This window comes from Eucalyptus grandis, chromosome 6 (genome assembly GCF_016545825.1).
Source record: "Eucalyptus grandis isolate ANBG69807.140 chromosome 6, ASM1654582v1, whole genome shotgun sequence".
NCBI lineage: Eukaryota > Viridiplantae > Streptophyta > Magnoliopsida > Myrtales > Myrtaceae > Eucalyptus > Eucalyptus grandis.
The window spans coordinates 36529953-36552920 of NC_052617.1; the positions used below are offsets into that span (position 1 = coordinate 36529953).

At 39.4% G+C, this 22968-nt stretch overlaps 2 protein-coding genes and 1 non-coding gene across 3 annotated transcripts; 1 reads left to right on the forward strand and 2 right to left on the reverse strand.

Moving 5' to 3' along the window:
* The first annotated feature begins 2825 nt into the window (after nt 1-2825).
* On the forward strand, nt 2826-4268 carry LOC104449487 (probable inactive 2-oxoglutarate-dependent dioxygenase AOP2). The gene is made up of 3 exons (XM_010063658.3): nt 2826-3256; nt 3363-3687; nt 3792-4268. The coding sequence occupies exons 1-3, from the start codon at nt 2883-2885 to the stop codon at nt 4047-4049; spliced, it is 957 nt and encodes a 318-aa protein (XP_010061960.1). The 5' UTR covers nt 2826-2882; the 3' UTR covers nt 4050-4268.
* Nucleotides 4269-9623: 5355 nt separating this feature from the next.
* Nucleotides 9624-9695, reverse strand: TRNAD-GUC. Its single transcript has one exon. It is a non-coding gene; the product is annotated as a tRNA-Asp (tRNA).
* Nucleotides 9696-13145: 3450 nt separating this feature from the next.
* On the reverse strand, nt 13146-15005 carry LOC104449488 (gibberellin 3-beta-dioxygenase 1). The gene is made up of 2 exons (XM_010063659.3): nt 14375-15005; nt 13146-13824 (listed from the first exon to the last, which is right to left on the reverse strand). Exons 1-2 carry the CDS (start codon nt 14857-14859, stop codon nt 13197-13199), a joined length of 1113 nt encoding a protein of 370 aa, XP_010061961.2. The 5' UTR covers nt 14860-15005; the 3' UTR covers nt 13146-13196.
* Nucleotides 15006-22968: the final 7963 nt, after the last annotated feature.

Below are 22968 nucleotides of genomic sequence, written 5' to 3' on the forward strand. Positions count from 1 at the left end.
GAGTCAATTTTCCTCCTGAAATCCGACATATCACATGCAATAACATATGGATTACTTGAGCTGCGACAATCCCGCCCATTGTATCGTATGACAAAAATTTTTAAAATTGACTTTAGAGCAATGATGGGATGAGAACTTGCTTTCCTAGGGAGCAGGCATTGAAACTGACAAATTCTAGTGGTACCAAGCGACATCGATCTTCCACCATATAAAAATGTCGTAGGTTGCCTTCAAGGACCACGAGTATGACATAATCAATTTAAGATCAATATCACGGATCATATAATCTGAATTTTGGTCCCCTAATTGCATTACCCCCACTTCATTGACAAGCTTGCAAACGGGAAATTAATGATAATGTCAATTGTCGAATAGATGTATCCTTAAATCCCAAATAATTGAGGAGAGAGGGAGGGAGGGAGAAATGCAATTTGCAATTGATTTGAGTGGGCACGACAGACTAATTGACAATCTCTCGTGTCCTACTCGAATTTTATTATATGATTACAGATCTCATACCTCCGTCCATAAGTTGCTCACATAATGATATTGCTTAAGATTACATTTCCCTTTACATTAGTCGATGTTTTGCTACATATTTGGACCACCTCGAGATCTTGACCCCCAATTGGTTTGGTCCCCCTCTGACTCCTACATAATTAGTGATTTAACGTGCTGACGAGTAATGTAGCACCTAATGAAAATAACGAAAACTACATTTCTTTTGGTTCCTTAGACCTCATCAAGTGCGCATATTCTGTTTAATATAAGTCCAAACACCAAATAGGAAAAATACAATTCCAAGAGACATTCGCATTCATCCCATTCATCATTCTTCATATAAATATTCATTGCTGAGGTAAAAGTAGAGAGCCATATATGTGAGTGTAATAACAGAATTCTATTCCATGCCTAAATAATACTCTCTCTTTTTGTCTGGTAAACTTCAATATCAAGTGAGGAAAGAATTATTGGTATGAAAAAAAATGACTAGTGGTTTTCTGCTCCAGAAAACTTATTAGTAACCTACCAGTATTATCAGCAGTTTTGATTTGATAGTTTGTGCATTGCCAGCTTTTGAACTAACCTAGCAAGATTTATTCGCGTAACTGATGAAGACTTCAAATTTACTAACTCTTATACTATATTACCAATATAAATTAGAGTGACATACTAACTGTCAAATTAAATTATCAACTAATTTTGAGTTACTCACTTTCATCTGAGTTATATACCAAAATTCGATCATCTTTTCTAATTTACCAACTTTTTTGCTGAGTTTCCAATTTTTATATATCTTACTTAGCAAGCCCTTAGGTTTACTAACTCTTTTTCAAGAATATCAACCTAGATTGGCATGACTCACCAACTTTTCTTCCATTAAGTTAACACTTAGTACTAGTTTATCAACTGGTTTTTTCGTTACTTACTGAAGTATATTTATTTTTTAAAATTTGCCAAATTTTCTTATCACTTGCAAACTTTCTTTATTTGTATTTTTTAGTAATAGTCTAAATTTTCCAACTCTTTTTAGAAGTTACCAATCTTAATTAAAGTGACTTGCCAACTCTTTTCTAAATATGTTAACAAACGGTTAGCACTGCCATTTAAATAACTTACCAAATTTATTTTCTTTCAATTAATAATTTTTATTATCTTATACCAATTTTTATGAATCTTTCTTAAGTATGCTTTAAATTTACCAACTCTTCACAATATTACCATTTTTAATTTAAGTGATTTATCAAAAAAATTTCTTTGATTAACTTATTGACTAGTGTTGGCTAACCAATCAATTTAAATGAGAATTAGTAATTGAAAATTAGTTGTTAAGATGATGGGAGAATAGCCGATAATCATACAAACAATTGTTGGTAATTCATATAAGAGTTGATAAATTTATGTCATTTGTTAAACAGTAAATTGGTAAACCTCAAAAAGATTTGCCAAATAAAAAATAATAATAAATGTGGATAATAGCTTAGATGAGAGTTAATAACCCAAAACTAGTTTATTAGAAAAAGTTGAAAATTCATTCACATAAAGATTGGTAAATTCATATAAAAGTTGATAAATTAAGGAATTGGGAAGAAAGACTAACAACAAAGTTGGTAGTTTGCAAACTATTAAAAATATATTTCATGGCCGATATATATATATATATATATATATATATATATATATAAATGTATATATGTTTCATGAAAGGTTCTTATGAACAAGTAAACGAAAAATCAGGTAAGGTGATAACCTTTTTTACCATTATTTTCTTTTACATTTACCAACTCTTTATGTGACTTCCACAGACGGAGAAATATGAAAAGAAATATGACAAATCTCACAATATGATTTCAATGGGGAAAATTACCACAAAAAAAAGTGTTAACTTATAATTCGAATACCAATTCAGTTATAAACTTTTCAATTTGGTCAATTTATATCTAAACATTTTGACAATATAATCATCACAGCTAATTTTGGACGAAAATCACTGACGTTAATGCCAGTTGTCTTACGTTGCATGACCAGTGGTCCTGCATTGACATAAACAATTTTTTATATTTTCTTTTTCTTTTTCCACCGCTAGTCACTAGGCAAGGACCTATAAGGCCTCACTAGCCACAATCGAGGTGGTTCTCATTGGCCACGGTGGGAAAAAGAACAAAAATAATAATTAATTAATTATAAAAATTTAACTGAATCAATAGTGATTTAACATGGCTTGTGTACTTAAGAAAAATTAAAAAAAAAAAAGATGAAGCTCGTTCGCTTCGCGTGCCATATGAAAGTATATATACACGTAATGAATAACGAGAAGCATCAACGCATAGATCATATCTGTCAAAAGGGCAAAGTAAGTCTCTCACACACCTTCACCATCAATGGCATCTCTTATTTCCGCCGTTGTTCCCGTCATCGACTTCAACGGCAAGGACTTGAAACAAGGGACGAGCGCATGGGATTCCACCATGAAACAAATGTGCCATGGCCTTGAAGAGTTCGGTTGCTTTATCGCTTTGTACGCCGGAGTTCCCCCAGAGCTCGACGACGCAACCTTCAAGGCCGCTGACGAGTTGTTCGACCTCCCCACGGAGATCAAGAGCCAGAACGTCAACGACAAGCCTTACCATGGCTACGTCGGCCAAGTCTCCATCATTCCCCTCCATGAAGGCTTGGGAATCGACAACGCCACCGATCCGGAAGAAGTCGGCAAGTTCACCAAGCTCATGTGGCCCCATGGGAACGACCACTTCGGGTATCTTGCTAACCGTCGATTTGCTTCGTTTTGCACGAATTTTCCTCCCGAATCGCGCGCCTAATGATGTAATTTAACTAACAAGTTGGTTTGGTTATGCGATAAGCGAGGTCGCCTACTCTTACTCCATGAAAGTGGCGGAGCTAGATCATATGGTGGTGAGGATGATATTCGAGAATTACGGCGTGGAGAAACACTACGACTCTCACGTCGCTTCCAAGAGCTATCTCCTTCGGTTCTTGAAGTATAGGGCACCCGAGACTATCGACCAGGGCGACAACGCCATACCCCGCCACACCGACAAGACCTTCTTGTCCATACTTCACCAGAACCGCATCAACGGCTTGGAAATTAAGACCAAGGAAGGCGAGTGGATCGGGTTCGACCTCCCTCCCAACGCTTTCGTAGTCATGGCGGGCGATGCACTCATGGTAAATTGCTCAGCCCTTCACTTACTTTATCATTTAATTTGATTCGATGCATGTTTTTAACATTAGCAACGACTCTAAGTCTCTGTGCATCGGCTTTCGACCAGGGATGGAGCAATGACAGGATCCGCTCGTGCGATCACCGAGTGGCCATGAAGGCAAGCACCACCCGATACACACTGGGCTTGTTCTCGTTCCTCAGCGGCATCGTTCAAGTGCCTCAAGAGCTCGTCGACGAGAACCACCCTCTCAAGTACAAGCCGTTCGACAACGTGGCGATGATCCATTTCTACGCTTCCGACGAGGGTCGCAAGCACGAGTACACGGTCAAGGCTTATTGCGGGATCGAAACCTCGGTCGTCTGATTAATCATAAGCTCAATAAACCCTTTGTTAACTATGTAATTGTGTCGTGGCGCGTAACATGGCTCCTCGTCGTGTGTTATCTTGTGATGTTGCTTCAGATGGTGTGTCCTTTCTATTTTCCTTCGTGGAATAATCATGTTATGAGGACTCTCGTGAGTTCGTCATGCCAGAATATTGTCTTCTTTCGCTTTCGTAATGAAATCTGATTCATCCTGTGCCGCGCACAATCTTTCACATTCATCATATTGTTCGAATGAACATGTCCGTTCAGATGTCCTGTCGAGGATTCTACATGGTTATATCACAAGGTCTTTTCTCCTCAATTAATGGAACTAAGTTCAATTACCTTGTTCCAACGTAGCATTGGCAAAGTTTCTCCATATATTTATAGGTGATCGGTTTTAGGATGCGTAGACTCCATAGCTAAAATCTGAAACCTACGTTATTATGATCGGTTCCCAATTTTTGGATCCAAAATCTAACGGGGTCTACTTGAGAACCTTTTCCCCCCCTTTTTTGGTTCATCTTTTACAGCAAAATCATATGAAGTTATGAGCAACAAAATGGTTCAAAATAAAAGATAGACGACAGAAATCTCTCTCTATCAAAAACAACAATTCGTAAGATAAGTATGTGGTCACCTATAATTATAAACAATAAAAAAGTTCAAACACATAATATAAAACATAAATTATAAAACTCAATTCCCTATTCATCCCTTCATCCATAAAAATATAAAAATTTAGGGGAAGAGAAAAGACTAACGAGGAGTTTCAAGGAAGGACAAAGAATGAAGGAGTATTGAGGTTGGAATTTAGGGGAAAAAGAAATTTGGGTTTTGGCTTTTTAACTTATAAAGCTAATTTCAAAATATGCCATTCCAGTTCGATCCTCTTGTGGGTATCCACTCAAAATATGTTCCTGAATTGGTTTCAAACGGTTTCCAAAATTTGAAATGTGTTCCTAATTCCAACGGGAATAGTTCCCAAACCTCTTTTTTAGGCGGTCGGTCCAATCCTCGGGTAAATTTGATCCGGTTGCACACCCCTACATGTAATTCCTCTTGGACATGCTTGACAATAAACTGAGGATAAATAATTTATGTGAAACTGATTGAACTAGCGAGTTGGGCCTATCCAACTTTAACTGGCCTGATTCATTTCAGTTGATGGACTTGGAAGAGAATTTATATCCCAAATCCAAGCCCTTTTGGCAAGAAGGAGCAGAAAGAAAGGACTTTCTACCTAATACCCCGATGGGAAATATTGTTTCGACAAGCAAGAGTTTAGACGGTGACACGTATACAATTATTCGTTTTCAATCCGCACATTGTTTCGATTTACAGGGTGAAGGGTTTTTCATTACATGATTAAATGGGGAAAAGACTTGATGCATAATGGCGGATACGGTGCCATCTCCAACATGAAGAATTTAGTTTAACACTCGTTATACGAAATTGCAAATCCCGTCGTCATTTGTTTTTTCTCTTATTTTCGGTGTCGTTGAAAGAACTCGGAGCTTGCTCATCAACGATGATCGCTCGAAAAACCCCAGCAGTTTAGAAACGAACATCCTCTATGAATTATACATGTACTTTCCAGTTGAATAATTAAGTTTAGGCCGTGCGAACGTCGCCAAATCGCACCACGGTTGAGAAGTGGAATAGCTTAGCAAAAGAAACTAGCAAAATCGCACTATATGAGAAGAAGTAGCAGAATTCGAATCATTGACCTGTGCTATCATTTCGGATCAATCATTTTTACCTTCACTGAAAAATTAAACTACCTACGAACAAGCTCGTAAAGGAGCTCTCAATCACTATCAGCCTTTCAGAGGTAGCTTGATTGATAACCGAAGTTTAGGTTGATGAACAGATTGATACTGAGAAGAAATTTAAACCATTCCAGCTGTGGAAAAATATACTAAATTACTCCATGAATCATGTCGTTTGACTTCCCAAAACGAGTCCCAATGGCGTATAGAGAGAGAGAGAGAGAGAGAGAGAGAGATCTCAATCACCACCTTAGCTCAATCAAATTAATCATACCAACAAAAAAAAAGGCAAGTGAGGTTATTATTGGTGGGTCATGACCGATACAGAGAAATTGCTCAATTAATCCAAAATCTATCATACGAATACCAATCCAATTATGTACTTTATTATATTGTCAATTCTAATCCTAAATTCAAAAAATTCTAATAAAACCCTTTCGACCAATTTTCATCAGAAATCGCTAACATGACGATATTCCTCATAGAACGACTGGCAATATTTAGATCAAAAGTACAAAACTTTAAGACTATGTTGACTTCTGTATAATAAATTTAAGATTGATTGATAGGAGTGATTTGTTTCGATCCAATCCGGTCCAGTTCAAGAACCAGAAATAGGATCAAGAGGACCGGTTCCTAATTTCTGGAATTGGGACCGGACTACCAAATCCTGGAATGAGTTCTCATTGGTCCTGTGGGACGCTGCATGTTCATCCTCCCCATTCTCACGCCGCCTGCTATACATTATTCAAAGAGAACGAAAATACAAAACTTTTAAGCAAGGATACAGAAGCCGAGAGGAAGTCAATCATATTTACGCAACCTCGCATCTCAAAGACTTTCTGGCAAGACCCCCTCTTTCATGGGAGGTCTGGCCACGAGGTCCTTTCCTTCAAAGGTACCTTCTTTTCCTCACTGCCCGTGTATTGGAGATGAGGACGAAGAAGATGAAAAAGGTGTTTATTTTGATTTCTCTATATAAAATTTAAAAAAAAAAATTGATCTTATTAGGGTGGTCCAGTTTTTACCCTAAAATTGAAAATCGGGCCGCCCGTCACCAATTCTAATTCTATGTAATCGAAAACCAGACCAGTGTCCCTTGAGAACTGCCTGGAACCGGGCTGGTACAACCGGTTCTCTTTACATACTCCTTCTGACTAGGTAATCTCTAAATAATCTTACCCATCAAAGACAACCTAGCTACTTCACATGACTTTCTCCTCATCAATTTAGATTTGAGATGCACCAATTTTATTTCTTGTGATGATGAAGGAGCTACCAAGGTTCAAACAAGGTAAAATCAAGGGTAGCCAATGGAACTATCTAGCGTTTATCCTATACTTAGATTAAATTTATCGCACCTGAAATCCATCGGATTCAAGGGGTGCAGTCGCTCTCGACTACATATTCATGTTAGAGAGAATCGTACCATCATTATTATGTGAATTTGATTTTAAGTATACGAATTTGTGTTTCTGAAAATCTAAGTTCCTTTTCCCTGAACCTTATCCCATCGGAATTTTGAAGATTTTGGCACCGCGACATCAACGTCACTGGTCCATGTACATCTCAAGTTACAATACGTTCCATCCGTTGTCACCTGTCCGGCTTCAAAAACCAAAACCACAAACCTAATAACGACGGAAAAAGCATCCCTAGTGACGTTATATAAAATTGAATGAGCTTTCTCGTTCAAATCGTGATCGAGATCTCCTAACCCGTCCATTTCTCTGATGTCTACGTAAAGATGATATTTGATGAACTTGAGAGGGTCCTCTTCGCTGTCTCGATTACCTACTGCGCAAGTTGGATTGTGTTATGAAGAAAGATGCAATGAACTCCCAAGGATCTGCACTTCGAGATTACGGACAGATGATAAAGTGCAAGGAGTCGTTCAGTTGTCCATATCGATCGTGATAATGCACGGTCCCCATGCAACTTGGGAGATTTGTAGGGTCATCGAGTGGTAAGTCTCATTTAATTAATCAAGTGGTCCTAATTAATGCACGCGTCAGCATGTGCATTCTCGACCTAAGTTGCAATCTTAACAGGGATTTTTTAATCGTTTTATTAAAAAGTGTCCCATACGAGAAACTAAATGAAAAAAATACATATTGCGATTTCCTTTGCTTCGTGACATGCGCGATTAACATTTCGGAGTTTGAATAATTGTCAGACTAATAGCGGACGATTCTTTTCTACGAGATTATAAAGGTGGTGGCTCTAACCTAAATTTTGGTTCTAAAAATTACCGGACTGATTTTCTATTACTTTGCGTTGAGGTTGTCCCACAAGAAGGGATTAGTAGTTTGTTTATAAGTGTGAGGAAAAGTTCATCCGAATTTTCCAATCACAATTAAAGTTTTCTTACTCCATTTATGTTAATTTACCTTTGTAGTGAGAAAATACAATTGTATTGTTGATGTTGAGCCTTTAGTATATAATTAGAGAAAAACACTTTGTATATCCAATTATTCTTAATGATTAGCAAAAATTTTTAAGCGGTCCATAGTTTTTCCATCATTAGGTTTCTATGCTAAATCCTTGTATTGTTATTATCTTTGTCTCATTTTCATTTCTGCATAATATATTACTGGTTGTTACTAAGGTTAAGTCAGTTTCGATCAGTCTAGTTTTGGGCGATAAATTGATGTTGCATTGAATTTAGTTTTTGGTGAATTGTTGCCCTTGTTCTTCCCAACACTTTGATTGGTACAAATCTTCGAGCAATCTTAGGAGAACCCTCCCCATGTTGATCAAGGTCCAAACCAAAAATCATAGGGAGAAGAACAAACCCTTTGGAAGGAAAAAGTTTTTTTTTTTTAAATTGAGATTTAACTTTGAAGAGGAATTTTTTTCCCAATGGGGGCATCCATTCTCGGGAAAATTACCAAAAAAGTTCTAAATTTATTGTAATTGTACTAATTTAGTTCTGAACTTTTTTTTTTACCAATTGATTCATAAATATTTTGCAATCATGCCAGTTTAGTCCTTCCAACCATGATTGAAAATAAGATATAAAAAATTAATAAAGAATTCAATAAGTAAAATATTATTAATTATCACCGACGGCCACATTAGCATCGGCTGGCAAATTTTGGCCGGAATGACTAAACTAACATGATAACAAAAGGTTTATGACTCAATTGGCTAAAAAAATAAGTTTATGACTGAATTGACACAATTGTAATAAATTTATGATCTTTTTGGTAATTTTCCCTCCATTCTTAAAAGGCCCATTGCTAGTTTTACAAGCCCGGGAAAAAGAAAATGGGTCGGACCCTATTCTTAAGCAGCAAAAAAAGAGGAAAAGCGGAAAAGCGAAAAAGCGCCATTGTTGGGGATTGAACTCGGGTCGCTCGCCCAACGATGGCGAAGGCTTGGGGGCTTGCCCTGCCAGTGTCCGGGTGAGCAAAGGAAGAAGGAGGGAGGAGGAGGGAGAAGGGGGAAAAAGAGAAAAAGATAATAAAAATTAATAAAAATTTCAAAAATTTAAATATTATCAAAAATAAATTATCGCCGACACCGGTTGAGGGCCATGTCAGCACTGGCCAACGGCCACATCAGCGGCAATCGGCCAATTTTAGTTGAAAGAACTAAACTGACACAATTACAAAATGTTTAGAATTTAATTAATAAAAAAATTAGGACTGAATTGACATAATTATGATAAGTTTAGAACTATTTTGATCATTTTCTCTCCATTCTCAAAAGGCCTATTACCAGTTTGACAGGCCCGGGAAAAGGAAAACGGGTCGGACCCTATTCTTAAACGGCGACAAAAGAGGAAAAGCGGAAAAGCGCCGTTGCCGGGGATCGAACCCGGGTCTCCCGCGTGACAGGCGGGGATACTCACCACTATACTACAACGACTTGAATGGCGTGCTTTTCTCCTTTTCCATTTATATAGTTTGATTTGTTTGAATGTTCGCCCGGTTCGATTGCTTCATTAATAAGCCAAGTTTGATAGATGCGCGAGTCTACCAGACTTACCATTGAGCCGTTTTGCTTGATCGACTGAAGGCCTTTATTGCTTTCGCAGATTTTTCCTGTATGTGTGTAAGAGTTGTACGGTGATGGTGTGAATGATGTGAACTGGTGAGTATAACCTTAAGGGACAGTCAGCATGAATGGACTTCCATAATCTGCAACTTCAGGAAACAGGTCAATGTAGACGCAAGCGTCTCCAGCTCTTTGGCTTTTGAGACTTTCTGTAGGCTATAGCCTATTGATCTCGGGGTGCAATTTGGAGATATTGCGCCTCCCGTGTGTTTGTCACGCAGGCCTCAACTCTGTTATAAAGGTTTTTTTTGTCCAAGTTCTGTTGATTCTTCAATAGCGCATATAGTTAGCTCGCCTTTTGATTGATGGGTTCGGAGTTTTGAGCCGCAGTCTGTCTCGTCTCTAGAGAACGAACTTCTCCATCTCAGATAGTTTAATGGAAATGAGACTGACAAGCAACGGCCAGGTACTTGCACATTCAAGTGAAAAGCATATGGCCGCTACAACCACCGTTGATGGTCGGCACCGAGAATTTTTATGTGTTGTCGCTGCTAATGACTTCAAAGCAAGAGTCCTTCCCTTTGCATTCAAGTGATGATTCACTGGAATTGCAGTTTTTAAGCTGCATAATCTGAAAACTGAGAATGGTAATCTATAACTTGAGCTAGGCTTCCTCACTGGATCATGTCTCGTCCAGTGAAAGAAATGCACCAACCATTCTTGTTTAATTCATTTGTGCGTAAAAGTTGGTACTGGTATATTGGCCAGTTACTTGCTATACACTACCTAGGATTCAGCTTCCAACTTGTCTTCTTAGCATTTTGATATGTACAGTGATCAGCGACTGGCCTCTCTCCGAACCAATTTTCTGTTTTTCTCTCAATGTTGACTGACGATATGATGTTCTTTCTTGTCCCGAGAGTATAATTGGCCTTTTATATATATTTATGCATCAAATGAAACGTCACAAGATATCATCATTGAGCCTAGAGTTTAAGCAGCTTCTTTCATATGTATGAGAACTAAATGTGGTCATGGGAATTCTAGCGTCTTGAAAAATTTCGACCATACATATAATGTCTGAACAGAGGCGCCCATAGCAAATCAAGAAAAGATCTTCCCTACACCTTCCACAATAATTCAGTGACATGTTGTTGGGTGACAGATGAATGTATTCTAGATCGAAAGAGGTGTGACTTTGTGGAGTCCATTAGATTAGCTTGCTGCACAATCTCTCTCTCTCTCTCTCTCTCTCTCTCTCTCTCTCTAAATTGGCTGTTGCCGAGTTGGAGGAGACAAGGACTTTGCTAGTTTGAGATACCGGGCACTTGTATTGTATCCATATCAAAGATTCTGCTTTTGCTTTTCAAGAATAGCTGTATGCTTGACGGCTAGCCATCTCTATCAGTTTATATATCAGTGTGGCCGATTGATTAGGATTTGATAAATTTGGGTGCACACGTTGTGAAAAGATGCTGAAAGGACTCTAGACTTTGTACACATTAATGATAATATAAATTTGGGCAGACGTTGCGAAAAGATGCTGAAAGGACTATAATCTTCTGGCTCGGAAATGATGAATGCACAATCAAGATCTTTTTTGTAGATCTCTCGAGTGTGCGTGGGTTGAGACTTGAGAGACCTACCCTCAAACAAAACATTCACATCCTTGGTTTGCTATCACGCACTGTTGACTGATTTCGATACTTGAAGGGAGAACTTTCTGGGGGAAATTTCAATGATTGCAAATGATTTTGCTTGATTTCTATTCATGGAATCACAAGAATGTAGCGATCTGGCTTAATGTGGCCAAGGTTGATCATTGTACTTGGTATTGCAAAGGATGGGCTCAACTCTTTGACAAATCATAGACTGATGGATAGATTGAAAAGAAAACTGTGAGCAGTGTGTGATGTTGCCATTAGGCTTCTCCAGTGTTATATTGGCCACTTAGCAGTATTGAGGACCACAAAATTAGCAAATTCAGCTGAAGTTCTACGATTGGATCGGACTACCTCTTTTCTCAAAAAATCAACTTATGGCAACTTAACTTTTACTTGACTAATCAAGTCGCCATTGCTTCTGCTCTTTCTGTTTGGAGTTCATTGATTTCAGTGTGCATACTCTAGCATCAGCTCTTGATAGTGTCATTGCAGCCGCAATTTTTCACGAATGGCCTATTCAGTAGCGCTAAGTGTGATGAATTCTATCATTCTCCTTTTTTCCACTGTGTACTTCTCCCTAAAAGCATGCTCATCTTCGACACCTAATGGATGTTACATGGGTAAGGTGTTTTGCTAGATTCTGTTCTCGACCAAGTTTTTCAGTTCCTATACATCGTCATTCGAAAGTGACTGGTTCTTTGTACAGACAGACACATTTCACACGCACGCTTACACATTATCAACGTATCTTTGGAAATGCAGAGGGCCAAATCTCACATCAGATTTGTAGATTTTTTTTTTTTTTTTGGGTGCTGCTTTTGGTCCAGCTTACTATATACTGCCAATGCCAGGCACCGGAACAGAGAAAGAGACAAATCTCAACGGCAAAACTGAGCCGCCCCGGCCCATCTGAAGGCGGGCGGGATTCTGATTGCAATTAGCCCACCTCTCCTCTGTGTCATGAGGCACATGGTTTGCACACTGCACAGTGCATTATCATCTTCTTCTTCTTGAAATTGCAATGCCAGCAACGCTGTTCAATATTTTAATAGCAACAGCAAGCGATGGAAGGTGCAGATATACATCAGAAAAGACACAATCTTGGGGGTGGATCTGTTAACTTTGTTTAATTAACTCTGCACAATCATGGCCTCTTGGTTCCTCTCTCTGACTTTTCATCGATTTATGAGAAATGATTGGGGGAGTCTCTCGTCTTTTTCTCCTTTTTATTTTCTTGGGGTCCCTTTATTTTTATTTTTATTTTGTTTATCATTTTTGTCTTTTCCTCCCCCATAATCTTCCAAAGCTTCAACTAATGATTTATGCATCTTTATCTTGATCAGTGTCTTATTCACCGGAGGGGGGATCTTCCTTCATATCCGGGGCAAAAAGGAGAGCGTCGGTTTGCGTGTCGTATTATACCTGAAATATTCAATTGGCCAATTCCCCTTTGGCCTCTCTCTCTCCTCCCGCAAAAGGACAAAAGAACACGACAGTGACCCTCTTTGTCTGCATCCTCCACTCATGTTGATTTGATGTACTTATCTTCTTCTCCGAACCTTTTTTGGGAACTTAGGTGTCTCTTAAAGTTACACTTCCCGAGTCTCCGTTAGCATCTTGTCAATCAATCAAGACCCAAATGAAAGGTATGGCAAGATTTAAGGGCAATTAATAACAATAGTAATCTCAACATCTCATTGTCTAATGCTTAGCCCACTTTCACTATTTGGTCATTTACATCTTGCAATTTGTTCATCGGCCCGCAAAGCCGGACCGACGACAGTGCCTTATTGAAATGCTTTGCCTTGGTGCCGAGGTACTCGCTCCAAGTCACGGGCCGGTACAGCGGGGGATTGCTCGAGTTGATCAATTGCGATAGCGGCGAGATCTGGACATTGCTTGGAGGGCCGTAGAGGTAAGCCACGGACAGGCGATGCCAAGTCCGGTTGACGACCGCCCGGTGGAGGACACTCGGGTACAAGCCGTTGGACAATATGTGGAGGAGGTCACCCACATTGATCACAAGTGCACCGGGGATTGGAGGTATCGTGACCCATCCAGAACCCTCTTTGAGGACTTGCAAGCCACTAGTGCTGTTTTGGAAGAGGATGGTGAGAAGGGTCGAGTCAGTGTGTGGGGCGAGACCCATGGCTCGATCCGGGTCCGGACAGGCCGGGTAAGAATTCAGTTGCAACGCGTTGCACGCCCCGGCGAAGTCCCCTTTTGGCCCGGCCCACTTGATGTCTCCCTTGCATATGCCCAGGGACCCGAGCATCAACCACATTAACCTCCCGGCTAGCTTTCTCATCTCCTTCTGGTACTCTTCAATTACATCACTAAGGCAAAAGCAAGTAAAAGACAGAATTAGAAAAACGAAAAAGGATAAATGCATAGAAGTAGCTGTGGCAGATGCTATCATTTTTGTGAATATAAAACCAAAGGAAGTGAAAGTGCTGGTGAAATCGATTTTTTCAAGTGTATATGATTCTCTACACTCAATTATTTCGCGTGGGTCCAGGGCTTTCACTGTAACCCTTGCTAATTGCCGTAGTAGAAGGAAATGGCATTCATGTTTAGCTACAGCACCATCGCAAAGACACATGATAAAAGAGTTGGCTATAAGCACAAGGTTGGCCTTCTGATTAAAGAATGGACATAAATTTTAGCACGTTGTCCACTTTCTCACAGCGCAAACTATTTCATATTTAAGCCGTACACCTGAGCTTTGACTCGCGTTCATGGCTAGGTCATAATTATATTTGTGAGATGATAAGGCGGGGTTTTCTCGTTCTAGAAATATATATATATTTGGCTATGAGAAAGTAGTTATAACACGAGAAAGAAAGCAACATAGAACAAATGCATGATGATCACGAGTGGTGATACCAGAATTCCGCGTGATCATTAGGCCAAAGTTGGCGAGCATGTTCAAGCGGAGATCCAATGATGGTGAAGCCCTCGGACCACATTAGCTTGGGGAAGAACGAAGAGATCCGTGCCACACCATAGCCGGGGACACCGTTGGGCGAGCGAGCAGCCTTGTGCTTCTGATGCACCGGAAGAGAGAAGAGGTTCTTACCAGCTGATTGGATGCTATCGAGGAGCCTCTTGGGTATGCCATGGTTGGTGACTTGGAAGGCGCCCCAAGTTTTGCACGCATGGCCTATGAGTTCTAGTGCATTCGGGTGGTGAAGATCGATCACCGGCACGGTCACTTCTTGGCCACTTGGTGAGTTAGGACAAGGGTAGTCCTCAGGCTGTGTAGTCCATGTATAGGAGTCCGGCAGCTCCTTCACCGAACTGAAGTCCAGGTACTTATGATGCAAGTAGACAGGATGGTCTTTAAAGGCTTCTGAAAGTCTTGAAGGCATAATGAGAGAGAGAGAGAGAGAGAGAGAGAGAGAGAGATGTTTGAAGAAGAGGGTGCTCTAAAGTTGAGCTTATATGTGTGCAGAAACTAGTTAAGAAAGGAAAGGAGCAGAGGAAGTGCTCTTGCTATTTATAAAAGGAAATATGTGGTATTCTATCGGAAATGTGAGTGGTGAGAGGGAAATGGGGAGGGAGTTTATATAGAGACGATGTAGGAGAATGACAAAAGGTGGTGAGATGATTTGGAAGAAGTGGGTGGTCTGGGGGGTTGAGTGGTGTTGAGGGAATTGTTGGTGGAAGAAGACAAGGGAGTGAAGTGCTAGTGAGCCGCCCTATTGGACATGAGAAAGAACAAAAACCAAAAGGGACCATCTTTTGTCTTGAAGAAATTATTAGGCAGGCTTGTTTTTGCTACCGAGACGTTACATACAATCAATAGCGATGAGGAGAATTTATCGATTTTTCATCGTTCTATATCTTTCTTTCTTTCTTTCTTGTTTTATAATTTTGATCGCGACGTGAATTTCATTTATATCAATGCCAAAAGTGAATGTACTGCTTATGTAAGCCTATGAGACTAAATTTAGACAATAGCCACTAAGTCATCTACTAAATCAATCAGACTCGAGAGAGGCAACCAGAGAAAAAAGCATCTTAGCCTCCCCAAAAACCATAGGCCATCCCATGTAAGGTGAGGGCCTCTCTGTCTGTCCATGTGCCCTTGTCTTGTCCTCAAGCGGAAAAAACATCCCGTATACTAAAACCCTTCTTATCTCCGACCTAATCTCCCTCGCTATAGGACAAAATACCCACCATCCTCAATGCCAATGTGGCCAGATTTGCCCTCCCCCTTCGCTTGACCTTTCGAAATCGGTGAAACCCTCCCTCGTCTGGCCTATGCACGATGCTCCACTCGAATCGACAAATTCATCAAGAGGTCTCTCGCCATCAAGAGGCAGATGATAGAGAAGACAAACGCGTTTTGGGAACATGTGGGAAGGGCATTCTTGTCCTCATTGGCCATGAATGGGAGTGGGATGAGAGCGTCCATCCTTTTTCACTTGATATATTTGGTCATTTGCATGTAAAGTAGTAAAGTCTCTTTTGGTATCTTGCGCTTGGATCTGGTGTCCTTCTGTCCTATGCTCTCCAAAGTGGGGCTCCCAAAAATGCAACCATTTCACCACAACAATGTGCTCTGATGTGTCCCTGAGTGTTAACTTAACGAAGCATACTTCCACTGTCCCTCCCATTTCCTTCTTTTCTCCCACCAACAGGAATTTGACAGCACTTTTTACCTTTAGGTATGTTGAATTGATTGAGATTCAAGAGGTTTGTCGAATTGCTTGAGATTCGAAACAAAACCGTGTCACAAGAAATGTAACAGTGGATGAGGGATGATTACCAGAAAAAAAAAAAAATCATAAGCCTATTATACACATGCCATTTTAACCTAAATTTTTCATTTTGATCAATTTGGTTTTAAACCTTTTGATAATTTGCTAATGTAGTCCTCCCAATAAATATTGACCAGACTTCACAACATAGCAGTCCAATTAGCGCCAAAATTTTCTTTCCTTTTTCTCTTTTTCTTTTTTCCCTATTTTCGTCTGCCAGTTGCCAAGCCTCGAGGATGGTCAACCACAAGTGAGGACTGAGATTCCCTTGCAAGTAAAGAAAATAAATAAATAAAGGGAAAAATTCAAAAAAAAATTAAAAAAATTGCAAAAGTTATCCACGTGAGTTGTGGTCGTGCCACGTAGGATAGCTGACGTCCATGTCAATGATTACCGACCAAACTTAGCTAAAATGACTATATTGGCAAATCGTCAAAAGATTTATGATCAAATTAAAAACTTTAGAACTAAATTGGCATTTGTACAATAAAAATATCTCTGTTTCGCAAAAAATACATGAGTTGAAAACATTTTTCTAAAAATAATCACCTGTGTCGCTTACAAAATGAACAAACTAAAAATATTTTCTTCGTGGAAGAAATTATTTAAATAAAAATTGTTGTTGGTGATTAAACATTTTTCATTGCCTAATTATTTCAAAGATATAAATATTTTCAAATCATTTATTTTTCGCAAAACAAACGGAAGTTTATAAGTTTTTTGGTAATTTTTCAAAGTGAATCATACAGCCCTGAGAAGACTTTTTCTTAATTAAAAAAAAAAAAAAAAAAAAAAACTCCTCACTTTCGATCCCGATACCGCTGTCCATTCATTTTTCAAAAGTCAATTTTATATCATGAGTTCTCTTGTTCGGCACCAATTTTCACCTTACATCAGTTAACACGCTAACTAAACTTACTTACGAGATCCTCACTTTTCTTTTGCTCCTGCCATAGTTTTATATTCCCTAGTCTCCAAAAAGAACCCTTCTGTTTAGAAAACCCTAGCCAACTAAACATCTCTTTAGTCTCTATATTACTATCCAAATATATAAATGTTAAATTACACTTTCATCTAATAACATAAATTTTTTGAACAGTTAACGGTGGTCCCACAAAATCTTTCCAACATGGGTTCAAAGCCAAATTCTGTCTTAGTTTATTTCACATGCTTCCACCCCATTCATCAAACTCCACATGCCATTTATAACTCAGCTTTCATGGGAGAAAGGGTGTTGAAACATCCCACACCACTTGTTTATAGAGTTTATATGTTCTTTATATAAACGTATTATCCCTCCATTTATCAGCTTAAATTTTTGGGTTAGACTTTCTTATCTTGGTATCAAAACTAGACAATCACAGAAAAAATATTGAGTGCATGGAGTGCAATGTGCAAGCCCATGCACGACAGAGTGAACAACCAGAGCACACCTCATATCACTTGTCATTCTCTTTTTCCAATTACTACTAATATCCCTACCGTCGCAAGCAGCCACGACAGCCTCATGTCACATAGCATACATAGCAACCACAATAGGCTCCTACCACATAGCTTGCATCATAGCCACGACAATATACAATAGCCACATCAGTCTGTTGTCGCTTATCCTACACACATTGACCAGTTCTCTCTTCAACACACCAAACCGCTTCAATGATCCACCCAAGCTTTTTCTTCATCTTTTCTTCAAACTCTAGTTAACATCTATGTCACCTTGAGTTTGAAGGAGAGTGTTAGAAATAATTAGAAAAAATTATTTGATTCTTTTACATCTCCCCTCAAATTTCACTAATTATACATAGTATCTAATTAGGAGGTCATTAGTTCATTTTGTTCTAGGCTCTTATTTGCGTCTCCTTGTTCATATTTCCACATTTTAATCTTTGGTAAAAAAATCCAGACTATGCATGAGGGAGAGTATTAAAATATTTATATTTTTTAAAAACTACACATTCATTTAATTATTTAAGCTTTTATATCGGTTGGTAATAGCCCCACAAAATCTTTCAGCTACCATCACGAGTTCTTTGTAGCTCAGTGCCACTTGCCTTTGCCAGCAAGACCTTGAGCTCCCTTTGTGCATCTCTAGAGAGAGGGGGAGAGAGAGAGAGGGAGGGAGGGAGGGAGGGAGGGAGTAAACAGGAGACTCAATAGTTTGAGCGAACACCGGCCGCACGTGGAAATTGACTAATGGAGGGTGGATGCACATTTGCTACCATATTAGAAAGTATAGTCCAAAAACTTAAACTAATAGATGGAGGGAGCCACATGAATATAAAAAGTACGTAAGACCCGTTGTCAAGTGATGTGAGATAATACTTCAACAACATCCAATGACGGAAGTAGAGATTAGACTTTGTGGCCATGTTAGAACTATTAAGGGTTATAGTTTGGAGATTATTAGGACATGTGGTCGGAAATTTGAGAAGTAGGGTTTGCTTGATTTTTTTGGGCCGACATCTTATAGTGCGACGGGGTATTTTAAAAATTAAAAGGACGTAGAGTGATAATGGGATAAAAAGTTACGAGAATTATTTTTATATATTTTCTTTCTTTCTTTTCATATACCCGTGGTATGCTTTCATGACTCTCTTGCTCCAGTGAATTTCATATCTCATTGTCAAGTGACGACTGAGGATTATAAAACACCCAACTATCACACCAATTGTACAATTCGAAACCACTATGGGCATAATTACCATCTTGACTCGACGAGATGGAGCGAATGCTCCAACTCTAAGAGGTTCAAACACTCCAAAGGAAGAGCTCTCCACTATTTTTTATCCCGCTGTTCACTATCAATGGAAAAGTTGCTCCACAAGGGGTCAGGACAGTTGCTCATGTGCCGTGATAATATAAATATATGAAGGAAGTGATCGTTCATGTTCTTAAAATTTTCAAATCCGCGAGTATGTTCACCCCTGGAGCATCCTGTTCACCAATAGTAACCACAGGAAGAAAGAAAAGAAAGAAAGACCTGTGCTTTTGGTCCGCATTCCTGTTCTTCTCCCCCTTCTTACCGGATCACAGGTGGGCGAAAGCAACGAAAAGAGAAAAGGAAACTTCCAAAAGAACTCCATGTTATGTGCAAGCTCTGATGCCACGATGATGATGACCGTATAAAAGGTGACGACATGATCACATGAGATTTGAGAGACGCCATGTCCGCGCATGGACAACATAGGTTCCCTGCATGTGTGCGATTCACGTGGCACAAACGTGAAGAGGTCGGGTCGTGCATCAAGCTAGCTGCCGAAGCAATGATTCGGGGCAAGAAAATGAAGAGAATTCTCTTCGAGCTGCTTTTCTCCTTCTCTTTGTTGGTATGTAATTATGGTGAGGGGCGAAGCCGAAAAACCCTTTTCCTAGGAAATAGGATGAGCCCAGCCAGGCATGTAGCCAGAGGTAAAATCCAATGAGATTCATCCTGCTAGAGATTCTCTCCTTTTCAGCTCATTAAAGAGGAATCAATTCCCATCATGCTTGGTTGAATATGTGGCTTTGTGCCCTGTAAACATTTGTCATTTTCCAGAACTTTCAAAAAGAATTTCTTTTATATGGTGTCTGAAATATCATACTCTCTAAAAACATAAACGCCCTAGTCGTCTGATCGATTCGACTAGCTCCTATGGCTAGTAGGACCATGTTTATACCGAAAATTTCCGTAACACAAAATGTTGGACAGCATGAATGGTCACTCTTCATAAAATCAAAGTTGATTTTCTTGAAAGTAGTCTTTTTTACCATCAATTACGCAAACGTCCAAGGAAAAGAAAGGGTCCTGCCTCGATAGAAGGGAACGAACGGATTCGCAGATTCGAAGTACTTTTTGTCATGCTATTTGGACAAGAATTTTGCCGAAGTTGTCGGAAACAGCTTGTATTTTCCTTTTTCCCCCCAAACGAAAGACAAGATGACAAGTTTTTCTCTCTTTTAACAGCTCAGGATTCTGCTGGAAAAAATTGACAGATCCATATGAAGGGGAAAATAATTTGCGCAAGCATCATCAACTGCAAAACATGGGTACAAGAAGCTAAAAGGCAACATAAAATCCTAATATTTATACCACTTAATATGCCAACGTTTAATTAGATCATGTATTATGCTCATACAGCATAATATATAAGCACCGATGTCCATGCATATATTCACATGTTACCTACCTGGTGATAAAATTAATAGTGGTACGCACAGAATTACATTATACAATTAATTTTTGTTCCACCCAAAAAAGTCTTGAAAGAAATTGAATGCGATGGACTGATATGCGCATGTTAGCTAGTGATAAAATTAATAGTAGTACTCACGGAATTTAATTATATAATTAATTTTTGTTCCACCCAAAAAAATGTGGAAGAGAAACTTTCTCGCATAACTGGGATATTTTAATCGAGAGCGCCAAAAAAGTCTTGAAAGAAATTGAATGTGATGGACTGACAATTCAACTAGTTTAATGGGATTTGGTGCCATTTCAAGTGAATTTCCATATTTGGAGCTAATGATTTCAACGAGGAATGGCTGGAGGAGGGAACTAATTGAAGATGCTGTACTCGTTCACCTCTTCACTTATTACCATCTCTTCTATAATTGCCAGTCTTTACTCAAACTATTCGGACACTGTCAATTTCCTGTTTCATTTTACATGGAAACATGATTAGATAGGGGGAAAAGTACCAAAAAAGTCATAAACATGTTGAATTGGTGTCAATTCAATCCTAAACTTTTTAATTGAACCAATTAAGTCCTAAATCTTTTAATATCGGTACCAATTTAGTCCATCTAACCAATTTTGACTGGTTGGCGCCGCGTGGACGTCGGACGGTGGTCGGACACGACGTGATAATTTTTATGATTTTTTTATTAATTTTTTCTTTTTTCTTTTTTATTTATTTATTTTTTATTTTATTTTTTTATCCCTCCTTCCTCCTTGGACCATCCTTGCGGCGGCTGGCAAGCCTCGCCGAAGGCTCGCCAACCACTAGGCGAGGGCCACAAAGCCCTTGTCAATGCCAACAAGGGTCACGGCCCTCACCCAACCTCGCCCAAGGCCACAAGTGAGGCGGCTTCGCCCAGATCTAGGCAAGGCTAGCCTCACCTGTGACAAGGCCTGGTGAGGGCCGCAACCCTCACCGGCAGTTAGCGAGGGCTTAGCGGCCCTCAGCCAATGGTCGGCAAGCCTCTAGCCTGGAAGCCCTCGCCTCCGCCCTAGCGATGGCCACCATGGCCTCACTAGCCGTCGGTGAGGTCGCCTTCGCCTACGACAAGGCCAAGGCGAGGCTGGCCTCACCCAAATCTAAGCAAAGCTGCCTTGCCAGTAGCCTTGGGAGAGGCCAGATGAGGGCTGTGATCCTCGCTGGCGATAGGCGAGGGCTTTGCGGCCCTCACCTAGTGGCCAGCGAGCCTCACCGAAGGCTCGCCAGCCACCGCCAAAATAGTCCAAAGAGGAAGAAGGGAGAAAAGAAAAGGAAAATGAAAAGAAAAAGGAAAAAATTCAAAAAAATTCAAAAAAATATTTTAAAAATTGCCACATCAGTGTTCGGCCACCGGTTGGCATCCACATTAGTGCCAACTAGCTAAAACTGACCGGATGGACTAAATTGGTACCAATGTAAAAATGTTTAGGACTAAATTAGTACCAATACAATAGGTTTATAACTTTTTTGGTACTTTTCCTCCTATCTAATTATGTTTCCATGTAAAATGAAACAAGAAATTGACAATGTCCAAATAGTTTGAGTAAAGACTGGCAATTATAGAAGAGATGGTAATAAGTGAAGAGGTGAACGAGTACAGCATCTTCTAATGACAGTGTCCGAATAGTTTGAGTAAAGACCGGCAAATATAGAAGAGATGGTAATAAGTGAAGAGATGGTAACACGAGGAACTGAAACCTAAATATACAGATTTCTTTTCCCCTCTACTAATAACAAGGAGTTCAAGACTTCAAGCATCGGACTAACTTTCATTAACTATGGAATTCTAATCGTCCCATACAAGCACATCGGTTTATTATTAGATTACATATGATTGGACTCATGAAATGAGTGGCCTCGTAAGAAGATGCAGAAATATGACAATTAGACTAATTTCTTAAGTAGGCTATTTATTCTTAACCTGGCTTGATAGACTCATTTTTGTTAAAATGACTTCTAGAAAGAAAGAAACTGAATATCAAGCCTCTAATATATCAATTCTTCAACGATATAAAGAGTGTATTATTATACCCTTATTATCAAATACAATCAATTTTGTACTAGAAACTTTAAAAGTCTTGCCTACAATGACATGTTTCTCCTTGTCACTGTCAAGTAAGTGTTATAATTGTTTAACAAAATCTTTTTTCTCATGTTAACCTAGTTCAAAACCAGTTGCTGCGTACCACCATATACAGCGAGTCCCTATAGGCTCTATGGACAAATTAAGGGCTGACCTAGTCAAATCTGTCACGGCTTGTAAAAATTATTCCGTCTGCCATGTCTGGCTTCCTGTGACGACCAATAAGCGGGGCAGTATTTAATGGCGTTTTCTCGTTGTAGGAGTTGTAGAATGGCCGAAAGCAATTCCAAACAAGAGAAAAAGCTGTCAGATTTTCCTTAGAAACCGTGCGGGGTGGGGTGTTCAGCTTTAGGAATTAGGCTTTCTACAATTAACGGGTTCGCTTGAGAAAAAGAAAGACAAATCAAGAAGAGAAAAGAGAGAGAGAGAGAGAGA

Coding starts and splice junctions, on each gene's coding strand:
- LOC104449488 (XM_010063659.3), bottom strand. CDS start 14,859: ATGCCTTCAAGACTTTCAGAAGCCTTTAAAGACCATCCTGTCTACTTG. Junction 13,825..14,374: donor AATGATCACGCGGAATTCTG/GTATCACCACTC, acceptor CTTTTGCCTTAG/TGATGTAATTGAAGAGTACC.
- LOC104449487 (XM_010063658.3), top strand. CDS start 2,883: ATGGCATCTCTTATTTCCGCCGTTGTTCCCGTCATCGACTTCAACGGC. Junction 3,257..3,362: donor CATGGGAACGACCACTTCGG/GTATCTTGCTAA, acceptor TTATGCGATAAG/CGAGGTCGCCTACTCTTACT. Junction 3,688..3,791: donor TGGCGGGCGATGCACTCATG/GTAAATTGCTCA, acceptor GCTTTCGACCAG/GGATGGAGCAATGACAGGAT.